Below are 14,033 nucleotides of genomic sequence, written 5' to 3' on the forward strand. Positions count from 1 at the left end.
TTGCTCTATACTTCGTAGTAGCCTGTGAGCTCTCAGAGGACAGAGGCTCTCATTCCTTTTCTGCTCCCTAGTGTCCAGCCAGTCGCCTGCCTGGTTCTTTGTGAGTACTCTGTGAATATTAAATTGAACTGATGTATCCATAGTCGCACTACTAGGAAGATAGCAGTCACTGAATTAAACTTTTTCTCAACCCTAAATTGTGTACTCAAACTTGTTATTATTACCAACCCTCACACCAGAAACTCCACCACAGCCAACTCTTCACCTTTGTATTCAGAATATTTTCTTGTTATTCTCATGTTTGACCACCTCTCTTACAGCCTGCCTACTGATGTCATGACAACTGTGTTCAAAGTTGGAGCAAAAACTGACAAAGGCTGGTCATTCCTTTTGGGCAAATACATTTCTATAGGCTCTGAAGCAGAGAAGAACAAAATACTAGAAGCACTTGCCAGCTCAGAGGATGTGCGGAAGCTTTACTGGTATGAAACCACCGAGGAATATGATATACAGAAACCAAAAGAATACAAACACCGTGCTCTTGGGCAGGAGCTCATTTTTGAGGGGATCTCTTTTCCTCCCTTCTGTTACAGGCCAGGCTTAAGTTGGAAAGTGTGGTGAGGAGACTACAGGTGCTGGGCTTTATCTTTATGGACAAGCAGAAAATCCTTTGCCCAAAAGGGATTACAAGATGTCAGGAGTCACAGCCCCCTCCTACTCCTTGCTCAAAAAGTCTTCTCCCCTTGGAATGTTGTCTTATACACCACAATTGGTAGTCCATATTTTGAGACCAAGGCATTGCTTTGTGCAAGCTGTCATTTTAAAAATGTAGACATTTCAGAAAAAAAAAATCACATATTAAACCTTCTTGGTTCTACGTTCAAATGAATTTATTTGTCAGACTTTTCCTTTTTAATATGTAGTGATGAAGGCCCAGAAGTAGGAGTGTCATGTGGATGAAGGTAGGGCAGTAAGTAGGGCCTCCTGACAGGAAGAACAGGCAGTGGTGGGGTAGAGGAGCTCTACATAGCCAAGAGGAATATGGAGGTATCTGATGTAGAGAGCACAGATGTTAGAAGTCGCACTGAGGATAGAAGGAGGCTTCTGTGTCTCATTACTTCTGTTGTATGATTTTGCTCAGATAAATCTTAATAGTGTCCCTGAGATGTCCTCAGTACCTGTCCAGACCCACTTACCAAAAGATACACTATAAATAGTCATTTTCTTTAAAGTATTAGCCAGCCTCTGACTTAAGCAAATAGAGAAAAATCATTGTTTATAAACTATGCTAGTAATACACTAAGAATGCCCATGATAAAGTATTCAAACAGTACCTAAGAATATAGAGTAAAATATGAAAGCATTTCTCATGATCCTTCACTTCCATTCTCGTTTTCTCTGTTAACAACAGTGTCAGTCCTGGTCTTTGTATTCATCTGTGGGAATGGATATTTGTACATATGTATGTACATACATACATACATACCTACATATTTAACTGCATTTTAAAAACCATATTAGGTTTATACCATACTCCGTGTTTTGTGACAATCTTTTTAGTGAATGATCAGTCTATGAGATTTTCCATGTCACTTCATGAAGCCTGCTTTATATAAAAAAAAACTAAAGTGTTTTTATGGGTTCATAATATTCTGTAGTATGGCTCTATCATAATTTATTTAACCCATCACGTTTTGTTGGGCTTTTGGTTTTTTCCCTCCTAAAAATACTGCCACAGTCTTGGAGTGGGAGGTGGTTTCTCACTATAAACAGATAGTATAGCATAGTAGATGAGAACTGCTTTTGTTCAGATGTCAGGCTTTGGTATTTATTACTGTGTGACTGTGGGTCAATTAGATAACCTCAGTTTCTTCAACTATAAAATTGAGTTAGGTAGTATTAATAAATACCTACTTTATAGCATTGTTGTGTCAAGGACTTAGAACATTATTTAGTACATAGTGTCAGTAAATGTTTGCTACATTAATAACAGTATATTCTGAAATGTATCCTAATTTTCAAATAATTCAAATGGCCTAGTTTTTTTTTTAAGAATAGTAATATAATTAACCTGCCCATTCAAATCAAATAAGGTTTTTACCAGAAAAAAATACCCACCTCCCGAATTGTAATAAATTCTACCAGAACTTATTTCCTAAATGTGTTTACTATTTAAAAACTATTTATTGTCATGTGACAATATAGGTAAATGCCTATTTCATTGGTGAATTCTTTCTTCATTAAAAAAAATGACATTTTCAATCTATAGATCAACCGTAGACTAACGCAACAGTTATTTCTCGTTTTGCTACACGGCTTTAATTAGGAAACCATACTAATTTTAATTTAAGTTCAGTCATCACTTCTTCATGAATAATAATTTTGGAGGCTAAATCTGCTTTGCTCTTCAGGTTAATGAAAAGTAGCCTGAATGGAGATAACTTCCGAACACAGAAGCTGTCTTTTATCATTAGAACAGTGAGTCGACATTTTCCGGGACACTTACTGGCATGGGATTTTGTCAAAGAGAACTGGAATAAGCTTGTACAGAAGTAAGTTTCTCAGAGAATTATTAACTTTTAGTATTCTCAAGTTGTGCATTTGAAAAAAGCTCCCAGTGTTTTGGCTCACAGAAGTTAGGATTTGCTGTGAGAGGAAAAATACTTCCGTGACAGTTTAACTGAAACATCCGGAAATTTTCACATTTGTTAACGTAATTCCATAGCATGAATCATTTAATAGTAGCATTCCATCTAAGTTCTAATTAAGCCTAGCCTTGCTTGGCACAAGGTTACTTAGCTCAGCGTGGCTACGGACTATTTCATAGCAACCATTTAGCTATGCATATTGAAAAATACCTCTGCATGGCCGGGCACGATGGCTCACGCCTGTAATCCCAGCACTTTGGGAGGCCGAGATGGGCAGATCACGAGGTCAGGAGATCGAGACCATCCTGGCTAACACGGTGAAACCCCATTTCCACTAAAAATACAAAGAATTAGATGGGTGTGGTGGCGGGTGCCTGTAGTCCCAGCTACTTGGGAGGCTGAGGCAAGAGAATGGTGTGAATCCGGGAGGCAGAGCTTGCAGTGAACGGAGATTGTGCCACTGCACTCCAGCCTAGGCAACAGGGTGAGACTCTGTCTCAAAAAAAAAAAAAAAAAAAAAATACCTCTGCATTACCAAGGCATCAGTTAAGAACTCACATTCAGCTAGATGCAGATGTAGGTTTTTTGCTTCTTTCTCTCTTTTAAATCAATAACGGCATTTCTGGGTGTACAGTGTGATCTTTGACAATATTAAGTGGATTAATTGTCTGCATGTTCTGAACTCTTCCCTTTTTCTGCCCACCTTTCCTTCCCACCAGCAATAAGTATGCATAGGGCTACCCCGGTTTCCTCAGTTGCGGTTCCGGGAGGAGGATTCCACTCTGCCTTTGGCATTAAAGACTTTTCCTTGCACTCAGGAACAACGCTTTACCAGCAGCTGCCTAATTTTTTTGCTCTTGTTTTTGTGTTTCTTCAGGTTCCATCTGGGGTCCTATACCATACAAAATATTGTTGCTGGATCAACTTACCTGTTTTCAACAAAGACACATTTATCTGAGGTTGGTTTTATAAAATGCTAATACAGAGACTGGGCAACTCTCCGCACACCCCGACCAGGCTGCTCAGTTTTAGTGAGATGGTGGATTTTCATGCTAATTTCTTCTCTTGTCTCTGTCTTCCTTAATCAGTACTAATGATTCTGCATTGTGATTACTTCTAGAGGGTGGCATATATGATAATGAGGAAAAATTCTGATTCCATTCTCTTCCCTTGTCTCCCTAATACAGATAATTTAAGTGGTCATAAAATTGTTTGGAAGAATTGCATTCTTGGGGTGAATTCATAGCACCAAGCCTTTGGACTCTACTTTATTTATTGTTACTTAAACATCTCCTTGGTTCCATTTTAATTTAGAAAAATGTATCTGTGTGGGAGTAAAAAGATTTCCTTTTTAAAATCGTTTCAGATATCACCATACTTGATTGGGAACTCCATGTAGATACCTTGAATATTAAAGTACTTCTTTCTACTGCTTTCAAGATAGCAGCACAGCCATCACTAAGTTAAAGCTTATTTTAAAAGCTGGAGTTACCTGAGGTTTATTGTCCTTTTCTTCTTTTGAAATTCTTCTGTGTGAAACTTACAGGTTCAGGCATTCTTTGAAAATCAGTCAGAGGCAACCTTCCGGCTTCGTTGTGTCCAGGAGGCTTTGGAAGTCATTCAGTTGAATATCCAGTGGATGGAGAAGAACCTCAGAAGTCTCACATGGTGGCTGTAGCATGCACAACCGCACCTCATTTTGTTGCCCATTCAGAGAGCTTGTAAGCTTGGGCTCTGCTGCTTTTGCAAAAGCCAAGGTAAAGCCAGGATCGCTGCCGAGTTGTTTGCACTCTTTGGAGTTCTAGTTAGCTCAGGGCCTGACTGTATTTTTCATCCATCTTTTCTGAAGTGTCTTTGGGCAGTATGTAGTTATTTATTACAAAATTATATTCACCTAAATGCCAACCATCTACAAAAACAATTAGTAATTTTTCTACTTTGAAGATACACAGATAGGGAAAAAAACCCTGTTTTGGAATTCTGTTCTATTCCTCAGTATCTAGAAAGTTACTGACACAGTAAAACAAGGAAAGCTCTACCCTAAGAGCCGCCATCACTGCAGGCCGCTGGTTTGTCAGTCGTCTGTTGCTTCTTATTGATAGATGGTATTGGAATGTGGTACAAAGTTAGCTCTGAAGAATATGGTAACGAAGACAATAAAGCATGCACTGTAAGAACTGACCTCAGGTGTGCAGATCTACTTTGATTTGGGGTTTTGATTAATTCTTTAGTTTTCTGAAAAAAAGTTTAAATAATGTCTGTAACTATTGTGTTTTTTTCCTGCAGAATAGCCAGGTGCTACAGATTTTTAAAATTTTTGTTGTATTGAAAAGCTAAACAAGGCCAAAAGGTTAAATTTTTTGAATATTTAAGACTCTTTGTCATCTTTTATAGCATTACCATAGGAAACTGTTCCAAACTGAGTTAGCTTTAATTATAATTATTTTATTCATAAATGGTGATAGTCCCCAAATCTGTACACCTTTATCACTCCCTGCCGTAGATATACTTTAGGTTAGTATTTCTACATTCGTGGCAAGCATTTTGGTAACACCAGTGGTTTTCATTGTGACTTTTATCACTGTTACTAAGAATGCAATTTAAGTTGCCTTTTGGCATCATAGATCATAGAAACTTTCTCTCTGAATCATACCCATGTGTGAATTTTCATTTTATATGATAGTGTAGCATATTAGAAGCATATTTTAAAACAGAGCCTTTGAGAAATTGAAAAAAAAATATTTGAAGTTCACCATAGTACCTTAAAGGAACAAAGAGAATGTGGGATAGGAGTAACTTGAATTCGTGTTTAGTATGGTGGGCTTTGAATTTTTTTCACTATCAAAAATAGTGCTTCTGTTTAGTTAAAAATTGTAGTTTTTCTTTTTTTGTGTGTCCAAACTAACATAAAAGGAGTGGTCAAAGAAGGAAAGAAAGAAAAATGAGGGAGGATGTCCGAAACTGTATGGCATTTTACTCCTTCTGAAAGAGAAATACTGTACTTAAATTTTTGAGCTATGCAGACTTATACCTAGATTGTTGTGTTTCTTTGATTCTTAGGAGAAAAGCTTTCTTCCTAATAATTCTTGAGAACTTTATATTTTGTTTGAAAACAGTTTCTATGTACATAAAAAGAGTAGTTACTCATTTGTGAGCACTTAAAACACTCCACAGAGTCAGACAGTGGGAAAGGTCACCCTTTTTTTATTCAGCAGGTATAAAGTTAGAATGTATGGAATTGTGAATAAAATTATATTTTATTTTATGAAAATATTTTTATATAATAAAATTTAAAAGGCTGGTGGGCTAAAAAAATAGTTGTCTTTAATCCTAGTGTGTTTTCCCCAATTTAGTCTTTTCTAAAATTTATCTGTTTTAGAGTAGAAAATATTATATCCTGAGAATCACAGAATCATCTAAGTATGTCTTATTCAACTGAGGTGATTGTAAGTCTTTATTCTTGTGCTTTGGTTAAATGAATAATAATTTAGTTGATAGTGAAAGTTAATGTGTTTTTATATTTTTAGAGTGAGGGAAAAATACTAAACTTTTGAGAGTTTTGTTGTCGTTGCTGGTTTTTTACCATGTACTAAATTCCATTTTGATACAAAATTTAAATTTTGTAACTTCTCAAAATCAGTTAAGATTCTTCAGTTTTACCTGTGCTTCTTGACATCGCTCCTATAATATATGTTAGTTAACTCTGCATATGGCAAATCTTGTCTTGAATTATATCATTTCTCTCACTTTCTCTCTCTCTCTGTGTGTGTGTGTGTGTGTGTGTGTGTGTGTGTGTGTGTGTGTAGTGTGGGGGGGTATTGTTATGAGTAAAACTTTATCAAAACTTGTCCTGAAAAAGAGATAACTCATGATCCATTGCTATCTTTATTACTCAAAGGCTGTTCATTCCCATAATACCAGATCCATAATAGTTGTAGTTTTTTTGTTGTTGTTGCCCTTACCTTAATTATTTGTAGTTTTAGTAGGCCTTGCCTCAGTTTTTCCCACAGAATTCCATAATTTTAATGTTGAACTAACCCATCTATATAGGACTTCTAAAAACTACGTCAGGAATGTAAGGTTAAATGAGAGGTAGAACTTGTAGTGTAATAGGTATAATGGTAGCTTTCAAAGTTTTATCTTCTCAAAACATTGTCTTAGCCAGTGCATTTCTGAAAACTCAGACTGAAGCACAGAAGTCACAGTATGCTTCTTTTATTTAAGCACACAGATTCATGACACAAGTACTTGTTGAACAAGTGTTCTCATTGCAGAGAGATCTACTTGAATATAAAAGGGTCATCATACTAGATTATTAAAAAAGAATTGGAAATCTTGAGTTGTGGAAGAAATGTTTATGCTTTGGAGATCTAAAAAAGTTATGAATGTAGGAATTAGATGAGTCCAGTTTGTTCTGTTAATATAAAACGGTTAGATATATTAAACTGCAAGTAGTATCAGCTTCACCATAAGCTTGGGCCTTCCTCCATCTTGTTTTATTTAAGTCTCTTTAAATGAAATTTTGTTGTCATTGTTTCAGCGTTCATGAACTTTCTTACTATCACAGGTTCTACTTTAATTTTCCTTGCCATATGTGTTTCCATTTTATGGGACATTAGCCACCATAGGAACACAAGAGTTGTCGTCAGAAGACTCCTGGGTATAGAGAGCAAATCAAGCTGCATCAGTATTATAGGGTACCAAACAGAATCCTTTCTAGTAGGAAATAAGAAATCAGTTAAGTGTTGGCTGGGCACGGTGGCTTATGCCTGTAATCCCAGCATTTTGGAATGCCAGGGTGGGCAGACCATTTGAGGCCAGGAATTCTAAACCAGCTTGGCCAACATGGCAAAACCCCATCTCTACTAAAAATATAAAAATTAGCTGGGCATGGTGGTGCAAACCTGTAATCCCAGCTACTTGGGAGGCACGAGAATCACTTGAACCCAGGAGGTGGAGGTTGCAGTCAGCCAAGGTTGTGCCACTGCACTCCAGCCTGGGTGACAAAGCGAGACCGTCTCAAAAAACAACAACAAAAAAGAGTTAAGTGTTGATTTTGTTGGATTACTGACAGTTTGTTGAGGTGGATTTTAAGAAGAGTCTATTCAAACCAAAGTACCTGAAACCATAATCTGCCATCAGATTGCTAAACATTCACATAATCCCCATGTTTCATGGGGCTTCAGGGAAGGCAAATACATCTGAGATGAGCCACCTCCAAGGACAGCACTTCCTGGGCTGCAAAACTAGATCTGGATTTTGTTACTTAGGCCTCTCTAAAAACTGAGGCCATGGATATGACATAGCTTTTCTTCTCACCTTTGCCATTGTTACTTTTGTATTTATTGGAATTAAATCTCTTTTTAAAGAGCTTCCTTCCCCCTTCACCCCATTTGTATTTTTAAAAACTAAGTTATATATATATTTGCTTGTTTTTGCATTCTTTTATTTTGTGCTCCATTCCCTGCTTTGCCAATTAAGTACCACATGAAAAGTAGAGGTCCAAAAGTATGGTAAATCTCCTCCCTTAACCTTATTGCCTGCGTGGGTGACAGCTAATAGAAAAGTTGATCGATTTTTTTTCAGTGGTTTTTTTGGGAGTATATACTTTAAAAATGTACATACATGTTTTTGATAGTTTTTATATTATTTCATTTTGTATATTTTTTTCCTGATGAAGAGTGATATATCATCCTATGAAAATTTCATCTACCCTTCCCATTTTACCTGTATGGGCAGTAGCTACAGACTAGTTACTTGGTTTCCTTCTTTGGAAGAAGGTGGTGATGTTGAGAGGAGAGCAAGGTATGTTCTTTTAAAAGTGTGTACAGATGTTTTTGCTATTTTGTGTTATTTCATTTTGTATTTCATTCATCCATTTTGTGGACGTGTAGATAAAACATGGTGGTCCAAAAGCATGACAGATGTCCCCTTTGCGTTTCTCCTTATTGTTCACATAGACGATAACTGACAAAGTAGTCCTAGTTGCTGTTGTTTTGATCTAGTCTTGAGGGCTGGGGTTGTATATTATTCTTTCAAGTGTGTATAAATATTGTGCCACCTTTTTATACTTCATTTTATACTTGTTTCCTTGTATGGATGCATATATACTTAATGAAAATTGAGGTTCAGAGTATGACAAATCTCCTCTTTTCCCTTTTCCTTACTGCCTATTTAGGCAATAGCTAATAGAGTAGTTTGTTTTGTTTTGGGGTGTGGGAGAGAGTGGAGTATGTACTTAATGTATATAAATAAACTTGCTACTACATTGTATTACTAATTTAGTTCACACTGTGTCCTTCTCATGGATGTGAAAGTACCAATGAAATGTGAAGATCTTGATGTATAACAGTCTCCCATTCTCCTCATCCCTTATTGACTGCTGGGCAGTAGCTAACAGAGTAGTTGTCAAGTGGAGTATTCGAGGTGATGGGGAGGGACGGGGAAGGTAGGAAAATGCACTTAATGTATATATATGTTTTTACTACTACATTGTATTAATTAATTGGGTGCCCAGACTGAAAGGTACCTAATGAACCATGGAGTTCCGGATGTATAACAGTCTCCTCTTTTCCCTTTCCCTTATTGCACATGTGGGCAATACTTAAGGGTAGTTTGGGTTTATTGAAGATTTTTTGCTAGGAGAGAGAAAATGGTTTCAGGGTAAGAGTGTATACTTTAAACATGTATATAAATGTTTTTGCTACTTTTCTGTCACTACCTTTCTTACCTTGTCCTTTACATGGATATATGAAGAAAATTGAGTTTCAGCCTGTAGCAACTCTCCTCTTCTCCCCTTCCCTTATTGTCTGTGTGGGCAGGTGTCTAAGAGAGTAGTTGATTAGCTTCAGGGATTCTTCTGTGGGTATTGGGGTATATACTTTTGTATATGTATGTACATATTTTTACTTCTTTATTATAGTGTTTCATTGGGTACCCGGTCCTTCACTTGGATGTGTAGGTTCCTAATGAGCCATGGAGTTATGGATGTATAACAATCTCTTCTCCCTTTACCCTTTTCTTGTATATGGGCAATGATTTTAAAGTAGCTTGGATTTTTTGAAGTTTTGAGGGGTGGGAGGGGTCTAAGGCAGAATATGTACTTTTTAAAAATGTATATATACTTTTCATTACTATATTGTATTATTTCATGCTGTACCCAGTCCATTGCTTGGACTTACGGGTACCTAATGAAACGTGGAGGTCCGGATGTATGAAAATCTCCTCTTTTCCCCTTTCCTTATTGCCTCTGTAGGCAATAATTATAGAGTAGTATAGATGGTTTTTCTTTTTTACTCCATCTGCCTATCTCCAGGAGGATGGGGTGTGCACTTTTAGAAATGTATATAAATGTTCTTGCTCGTTTTTCCTGATACTTCATTGTGTGCCAAGGCCTTTCCATGGATACTTAGGTACGTAATGAAAATTGAGGTTCATTCTATGAAAAAATCTCCCCTTCTCCCCTTCCCTTATTGCCTGTCTCGGCAATGGCCAGTAGAGTAGTTGTTTAAGGGATTTTTTTTTTTTTTTTTTTTGGTAGGGGAGGTGGGGAATTTCTGGGTTTGTCTTTTTTTTAATGTATATAAAAGTTTGCTAGTTATTGTTCTTTCACTCTCAACACAGTTTTTTGTTTGGAGTTGTAGGAATCAAATGTAATGAGGGACCCAGACCCGAGAGTGTGGTAAATATTCTTTCCCTTCCTCAGAGCCTGTGTACACAAGCAAGTAGTATGTGAGCACTACAGGGCTTGGGTTTTGGTTTTTTGCTTTTGAGGGTTTTAATGAGGAGTGGGATTGTTGAGAGGAAAAGGCAAGATATATAATTTTTTTAATGTATATAAATGTTTTGCTCCTTTTTGGTGTTAATTTCATTTTGAATCTGGTCCTTTGTATGACCACTTAGGTACTTAATAGTAATAAAGTTGAGATTGACTCTATGAAAAATATCCCATACTCCCCATCCCTCATTGCCTAGGGGGCAATGGTAGAATAGGTGTTTGGTTTCTTTTGGGGGTGTCTGGGTGTGTAAGTGTGTGTATACACACACAAGAACACACATATTTCTATACTATACACACACATTTTAATGTATATAAATATTTGCTACATTCTGTGTGTTATATAATGTGGTACCCAGTCCTCTTCTGGGACATGGATGTACATAATGAAACATGGAGGTCCAGACGTATGATAACTCTCCTCTGTTTCCCTTCCCTCATTGCCTGCAGGGGCAATAGTTTCATATCTTCGGTTTTTTATGGTTTGATTTTTTTTTTTTTACGGGGAGGGGTTCTTTGGGTGGGTAATAGTCAGGGGTAAAGGACAGTGCCTATACTTTTTAAAGATGTATATAAATGTTTCATGTTATTGGTTTTGTACCTAGTCCTTGGCGTGGATATATAGGTACCTAATGAAAATCGAGGATCAGTGTATGACAAATCTCCCATCCTCCCCTTTCCTTATTGCCTGTGTCGGCAATAGCAAGTAGAATAGTTGTGTGTTGTTTACTTACTTGTCTGTTTTGGAGAGATTTCTATTTTTGGTAGGGGAATATTCTTAATATGTTTTCATATCTTTATTTCATTTTGTAGTCTTTTGCATGGCTATGTAGGGACCTAATGAAAGTTGAGTTTCATAATATGACAGCTCACTTCTTCTTTTCCTACATATTTCCTCACTTAGCAGTAGCTAGTATAGTTATTTTGTGGTTATTTTATTTCATTCTCTAGGATCTATTCCATTAAGGATGCAAGTATATAGATGCACATATATCATTTGCTTCTTTTTTCCGCCATTATTTTCCTTTAACACTTAGTCCCTTGCAAGGGGTCTGACTGTACCTAACAAAAATAAAGACCTACTAAATCCCTGCCATCTGGCTGGAAGGTGTAGCAGTGTAGTAATGTAACTAATGGCAACAGGTGTGCAGCAGATAAGACAGGAGAAGACACTTGGCTATGGTTGAGTTGTGAAAGTGAATTAGATCCAGCATTTCTTATGTTGATTCAAATTGAATGAGGTAGTGAAAAGGGACCTGTGCTTTTGTAAATTCTAGAAAGGCAAGAGGACAGTATTGAATAAAGGTGTGTTTAAACTTCATTGCTCATATATCTTTTAGTAACTGGTAAACCGGCGAAGCTGATAAGCCAATAAGAGTGCTGTCTAGAACGCATTTCCAAACCCTTAAGAGTAGCTTCTTTTTGAGGCCTGGACTTCTGGTTCATTTATAGAAGTCTATTACGATTCCATCAATTGCATAGCTTGTGTACCTGGTAGAAATTGTGTCTTGGAATGACCCTTTCAAGTTATTGACATGGCTCTGATGAATAGAACATGAGTCCCAAAACTAAATCCAAAAGGAATTTTCTACCTTTCATCCCCAACATGTGGCAAGACAAGTTGGCCCTTTCCTACCCAGAGGTCTTTTGTGTGACTGCATTTTTCTCCTCCGTTCTCCATTGTGTGCTTTCCATTTTGTCTTTAGTGCCTATACTGTTAGGTGTTTTCTTCACTGGCATTCACAAATTTAAGGCATTGCTGCCTCATTAGCCTTGTATTTTGTGTGCATATCATGTATCCAGACCTGTATGTTCACTTTAAGCATTCTTATATCACACTGTCTCCTCATCTACCATATGGTAAATGTTAAAACTCCACATTTGTCTGCATCAGAGAAAATGCATGGGCACACATAGTCCCTCCCTCCCTCTCTGCTCTCCTCCCTTCCTTCAGGCCTCTTAGCATTGTTTGTTTTCCCATTTCTGATACTACTACTCCATGCTGAAGATTTGCCATATTACTATTTTGGAAACATTGAGTGATAGAACTCCTAGAAAATTTGCAAAGAAATGTTATATACTGTATATCAAACTCTCAGGTTCTAGTGTTGAAAAAGTAGCCTATACTTTGCTATTACTTATACCTGCTGCCATAGAAAAAAATAAGTTTATTCATGACACATTTACATTTGATCATAAATAAAAGAAAAAAAGGACACCTTTTCGGAGTTAGTCATGGTAGTCATTAGTGATATTTCTGAACAGTTCTTAATTTAAAATACTTCAAAGGAAGTAAAGGTCATGGCTTAGCTGAAGGAAATGCTCCAGAAATTGGACTGTGTAAACCATCAGTACAATAATACACTGTGTATGTATGTGTATATAAAATGAGAATTACGGCATAATTGGAGCATTTGCATTAATCAACAAACTCACATTGAGACAAAACTTAGTTTTACAGCTGTCTTGATTAAAGCCAAGTGTTCCATGTTGCTGTGAAGAATAGCCTCTTTCAAATACTTTGGAAAGTAGTTACTTGGAAACTTGTAAAGGTATTACATTTTTATATTTAAACACCTATAGAGATCTTCAATTCCTTGAGTCTGAGCTTGTGGGTGGAATTCTAAATTTGTATCATAATCTGTCTTTCATGAAAGATTTTGAAAATATGTATATATAATATTGTATATGCAAATTGTGTTGTTTCACTTGTAAAGGGAAAAGGCTTATTTTTCTTTATATTTCTGATAACTTGTTTTGCATATGACCAGCACTGACTGAAAGGCATGTGTAACTGCAAACACTGTTGCTTTTTTTGTGAAATGAAAATAAAAGTATTTAAATACAAATATTGTGTGGACTCTTTGGATTAATGTATATATAAAGTGGTATCTCTTCTTAGGTTATGACCTCTACCAGGGCAGCTCCTGTACTCATTGTCTTCTGTGGTTGGTTTTTTATTTCACCAGTATCCAGTATCTTTATTGCATATACCTCAGTTGACATTTGACATTCGTAGGTGGCTAATTCTTTGTTGTGGAGGCTGTTCTGTGTATCATAGGACATTTAGCAGCATCCCTCCCATGCCAATTGCAACTAGTTGCCAATAGCAACTCTTGTCTCCAGTTGTGACAACTAAAACCTCTCCTCCAGACATTGCCAAATGTCCCCTGAGGTTGGTTAAAACTTTGAGTGGATGCATAGGGCGGAGAACTAAGTAACAGTCACGGGAGCTCCATCAGGACCATTATTTACTTTTTGGACTAAAGCAGTTCTTGTAAACACTCAGGTCACCTAAGTAGCCAACTGATGCAGTAGTCATACAGTACCTAAATCAGTGTGAGAAATGTCATATATGTCGTATGCCAGTGAAACCAAGGAACACTGTCTTACTTTGAAGGTGAGACATTGGATGTTATCAGGGAAATACCCCTTGCATTGATTCACATATAAGTAGGAGTATGAGTGCACCTTTTTAGAGGCACACTGCCACGGTTACATTCCTGGTCAGGTCTATAAAAGGAGTTTCTTGGTTCTGTCTGCATGAGTAGCCTTGAGGAAGAATTGAGAATTTCTTAGGCTTCCAGATATATGAACTAGAATAAGTA

The 14,033-nt window shown here is 36.9% G+C and overlaps 1 protein-coding gene across 2 annotated transcripts in view; it reads left to right on the top strand.

The window, feature by feature from the left end:
- Positions 1–13,274, top strand: part of LNPEP (leucyl and cystinyl aminopeptidase) — a 113,638-nt gene extending 100,364 nt beyond the window's left edge. For both annotated transcript variants that reach the window (XM_054487770.2, XM_054487769.2), the window contains exons 15-18: positions 321–482; positions 2,412–2,552; positions 3,526–3,607; positions 4,195–13,274. In XM_054487770.2, the coding sequence (XP_054343745.1) occupies positions 321–482; positions 2,412–2,552; positions 3,526–3,607; positions 4,195–4,326 (517 nt within the window). In that variant the 3' untranslated portion in view covers positions 4,327–13,274. The remainder of the gene's footprint in view (positions 1–320; positions 483–2,411; positions 2,553–3,525; positions 3,608–4,194) is intronic.
- The last annotated feature ends 759 nt before the right edge of the window (positions 13,275–14,033 follow it).

This window comes from Pongo pygmaeus, chromosome 4, assembly GCF_028885625.2.
Source record: "Pongo pygmaeus isolate AG05252 chromosome 4, NHGRI_mPonPyg2-v2.0_pri, whole genome shotgun sequence".
In the NCBI taxonomy this organism is placed as follows: Eukaryota; Metazoa; Chordata; class Mammalia; order Primates; family Hominidae; genus Pongo; species Pongo pygmaeus.